At 40.5% G+C, this 4652-nt stretch overlaps 1 protein-coding gene across 1 annotated transcript; it reads left to right on the top strand.

The window, feature by feature from the left end:
• Positions 1-2411: 2411 nt before the first annotated feature.
• Positions 2412-4402, top strand: CYTL1 (cytokine like 1; the record flags this gene model as incomplete). Its single annotated transcript, XM_079534237.1, has 4 exons — positions 2412-2549; positions 2654-2698; positions 4027-4155; positions 4316-4402. The coding sequence occupies 4 exons, from the start codon at positions 2412-2414 to the stop codon at positions 4400-4402; spliced, it is 399 nt and encodes a 132-aa protein (XP_079390363.1).
• Positions 4403-4652: the final 250 nt, after the last annotated feature.

The raw sequence follows: 4652 nt of genomic DNA, 5'->3' as shown, positions 1-4652 counted from the left end.
GGGCTCAGTAAAACTCACCACTCAAGACAAAGATATTCGCAAGTATGCATGCTGAGTGTGTGGGCCTAGGTGGACTTCAAGTGCCAAGGCTTGAGAGGTAGGTGACAGACCTTTCATCCCCATTCCATTCGTTGCTACATCAGAACTAGGTCATCCAACCCAACATCTTCAGAGCTGAGAAAGAAATGAAATCCATGTCAGGTGATTATGGATGCGACCTCCAGGTATGGCTCCTGTGGTATAGGGCTTGCAACCTAGCTTGTGAAACGGGGCTGTGTATTGGGCCATAGGATGCTGCACACTTGCTTCTCTCCGCTTAGGCAGCCAAAGTAAAGCACAGTTTATAATGTAATTTCAAATAACTGAGGGAACCTTTCACACTAGCCCAACCTAAAAAGAGGGACTTTTAAATAGTTTTCAGCTGCCTCAATCTGGCCCAGACACTGGACATGGAGAATTATTTTACTGGTGCCACTTGTCAAAGGCACTCAGAACAGCTTTCTTTTAGAGCATGATCCACAGCATTTTACTCAAAATGGAGTCATTACCAATGTTAGTATAGGTAAAATATCATGAAAGACAATAATGCTCAAGCTAAGTAAAAAAATAAATAAATAAATAAATTCAAAGCAAATAATATCAAAAACATCCTTAACAGTATTGTGTTGCTTATATCTTGTATGGAGAGAATATTTACACTGTTAAGAAATCTGTTCTTCAATCAGAGCAGCTACATTTTAGCAGCTTGCCAAACAAGAGTATGATAGAAGGATAATATTTCACTGCCACTCTCAGCTACTTTTTACAGTAAGGAGATGATTAGTAAGAGCCTGTTTCTTTACTGGAAAGGCTCACACAAAGAAGAATCCTTCCCTTGGATATGCATGAGGCAGTTTTGTTTAGGACTACAATCCAACTGAGGTGTGCCATCTTATTTTCAAAGGTAGAAGGTTTTCCAGCTTCATCTTGGCTCTTCATTCACTTTTCTAAACAACTCCATTTCCTAAAATAAAAAACTAAAAATAAAACCCAACAACCCATTTTCCAAAGGCAACCCTAAATTCTCACTGTTGGGACTCCAAGCAGTTGAAATTTTTCTATCCTCACAGGGTATTTATCAAATTACCATTCAGGAGCACATGACTTAACTAAACAAATCATTCTTTGAAAAAGCAAAGAAATGCAACAAGACAGTACAAAGCAGATCTGTTTCCTTGTTTCTTCCAGGTATTTGGGTAGACTCAAGTCAGAATCCTCTACAAAATACATAATTCTTTTTCCCAAGACTGGTTTTCTCTCCGAAGTGACCGATAGGAAGCTCCTTTATTTTACAGATGCTTTGTCATTTTCCCTTTTCTCATCTTCAACTGAGAATTCCCAGTATATTTCACTGCCACGGGGATTGTGCCCTCCATCAGATAGTTTCCTATTTTGGTCAATACCAAGCTGGAACCTCAATTTGAAAGGTGATGGGTTCTACTGATTCTTTTGGGGGGTGAGAGGGTAACTTGTGAAATAAGCAGTTCTTCAGCGAAAAGTACTTCCATTTTATAGGACAATTAACATCTAACAACATATGTTCAGCCCCATGCCTGCTTCCCAGCATCTGGATGTTTCAGCTCCATCTGGAATCTAATAAAGGAACAGAGCCTCATAAATCTAACACAGAAAGCAAAATGGTGTTTATACATTTACGACAGCCATATAGAGATGCATTAATTCTATTTGAGACCACAAATGTGTAAATATACAGCACTCCTCTGGTAGCCATTGCAAGCGCTGTTGGCTTTGGTTTAGAAATAGAGAGAGTCTGCACAGATTGAAAAGAGAAAATGATACACAATCAGAGGTCTCTCTTATAGCAGTAACCTTTCAGGCCTGCTAAGGATGATAAGCAAGTCTGATCAACACTGTCAGCATAAGACAACAGAACTCGGAGGATGCCTCTCCATGCCTCTCCACATACCATATGCAGTCCTGCAGCTTTAAATTACTTTCTCAAAAAGAGGCTTGTATGCCAAAACATACACAAGACCACAGCCTCTCGCCCTTTGATAACCCTGTACTGTTTCTTACACTTATTTCTCTTGCTTGGGAAGCTCACTCAGTGGTTTTCTTTCTGGAATGCAGCATGCCAGCAGTGCTTGTTTTTGTTATCCTTGTTCCCTCTTTTCCCTGCTCCAGAGGAAAGTGCTAGCAGCCCCGCCTCGTAGGTTGGTAGGAAATTTAAACCAGCAGTAAGCTGCTCCTTGGACCACCCCCAGACATTTTTTCCCCTCATTGATACAGACGACTATTTAACTGGGGGTTGACTTGTCAAATTCATCCACTGACGCTTAGCAGGAGCTGCCCAGCCATTGACAAGAATTTTTTCCTCATCTCCTCCCCTGGACAAGATCTCCAGGACGAAGATGCTGCTGAGCCTGCTTGCTCTGCTCTCTGCAGCCCTGCTAGCCAGAGCAGCCCCTCCAACTTGCTACTCCAGGGTGTTATCTCTGAGCAAAGAAATCACTGAGTCCTTCAAGGAGCTGCAGACCTCCAAGGCTAAGGTTAGTCAGCCTAAAAACTCCTACAAAGACATTGCAGGTTGTTTGCTTTTGATACAAGTAGCTCTCAAAACAAAATTGCTACTGATCTTTCTTCTTTTCTGCAGGACTCATGTGTAGAGACGCTGCCCAGGCTGTACTTGGACATTCATGTAAGTTTTCACACTGCCTTCTTCCTTCTGCACGGGAGAAGCAGCCACTGAAAAGAGAGCATAACTCTTAAGATTGTTAACACCAGAAGAGCTGTTTGAAACTATTTTTTAAAAGCATAACTAACTAGAAAGATGAGTGACTGAAAAAAAAAAATCTCACATTGAATCTTATTAAAATCCCTATGGAGCTTCTAAGATTTTGTTTGGAAGTGATTGCCATTTCTACATTGTTTATTGTGACAGAAGCTAAATGTGCACAGCAGAGCTTTGAATAATAGTTGTTTTTTTTTTTTTTTTTTTTAAAGAAAAAAGCAAAACAATTTCTTTATTCTATAAATTTCATTTTTTATCATGTGTGGCTCTGGCACTACAGTCTTAATTAACAGAAGTGCAGGGATATCTTGCTGGCTTTTCCTGTTTTAAATAATCATTTGTTGAAACCAGAAAGCAAAAACATCCTTATGGAATACAGAGGAAAGATCACAGAAGTCATCTCCCAGCAAAGATGAAATAGTCTCCTGTGCATGCATTTTATATTTGGGATATCCAACATACTTTGCTGCTGTTCTCAGTGTTCCCCTGAACAACTAACAAGTAAAAAAAAAAAAAAATCCAATCAACAAAAAATGCCTGACACATTCTGCTGGAAGCAATTACACTGTCAGGCATTGCAAGTGAGATCCCTTCAGATCCTACCTCCACAGCTGCTAGCACCTTTCCTCAACAGAAAGGCTGAGCAGCGTGATCCCAGCGCATCAGTTTCCCGTGCTTTATAACAAGAGCTGGAATATTTATTTATCTGCTGTACTAGGATGCTGTGAAATTAATGTTTTCCATGCTTTACTTTAATAACGCAAATTGTGAGATAAAATGATCCAGAAAAAGTAATTGCCTTTTGTATGGGAATGGAGGAATTGTGTCATAAATCCTTGATTATCTTGTTCACTAGCAAAACGAGAAATTCTTAAAAGAGAAACAGTGAAACAGTACACCTTTTTTTTTTTTTTTTTTTTTTTTTTTTAACGTAGCCCCACCAACTACAGGAACAGATTTTACTGTTTTGGCACTGCCAGCTCCCAAAGCATGTGGGAAGCTGGCAAACCAGGACTGCGCCTGCAAAATTTTCTGAGTGCTTATTTGGACCAAACGCCTTTGTTATGACATATTGAAGGTTAATTTCCCACACTAAAGGTTACATAAATCACATAGACACAGAGGTAGGAATTCAGGGCTCCCACAGAGGCAATAAGAATTTTGTTAAGTGGTGGAAAGGGACATAAATCTGCATTTGTGCACTGTTACAAATGCTTCTTTTGCACTCTTTGCAGAATTACTGTGTGCTGACAAAACTGCGTGACTTTGTGGCCTACCCCAGATGTGAAAGAGTGCTGGAAGTGAGTGAGCTGAAGGAAAAAGCCCGGAGCCTGTACACCATTATGATCTCCTACTGCAGAAGGGTGAGTCAGGATGCATCAACAGGGACACAGTGTTCAGCTCCCTCTATCTTTATCCTACCTCCTGACTTCAGCAAAAGTGAATCAAGGCCTGACTTACTTACTTTTGCACTATCCTCTGTCTTCCTTCTTATAACATCAGCCATCTCTCTTGTTTCTCCAGGACTTGGCATTCCTTACTGATGACTGTAATGCTCTGGAAAGTCCCATCCAATCTTCCATTGAGTCCTCTGAAGATATTGACAGCTAAAATGGAGTCAGCCCCAAAGTTGTACCTGGGAAATTTTCAAGGAGACCAGGAGTCAAGATGCATATAGCACTGTCAGCTACAGCATTAGACCTTTTTTGAGCACACTAGTAATATTGTCTCAGACCTACCCATTTTTCTCAGCCTTGGCAGGAAATGAACCGCATGCCTTACATACCTGCAGAGCTGCTAGGAAAACTATGGTTAGAAAGCAGTTTTTTATTTGGCAAGGTATGATATTTCAGCTTAGCCA

The sequence above is a fragment of the Tetrao urogallus genome (genome assembly GCF_951394365.1).
Source record: "Tetrao urogallus genome assembly, chromosome: 4".
Lineage (NCBI taxonomy): Eukaryota > Metazoa > Chordata > Aves > Galliformes > Phasianidae > Tetrao > Tetrao urogallus.
The sequence above is the reverse complement of the archived record's forward strand: the minus strand, read 5'-3'. Positions and strand labels throughout refer to the sequence as shown.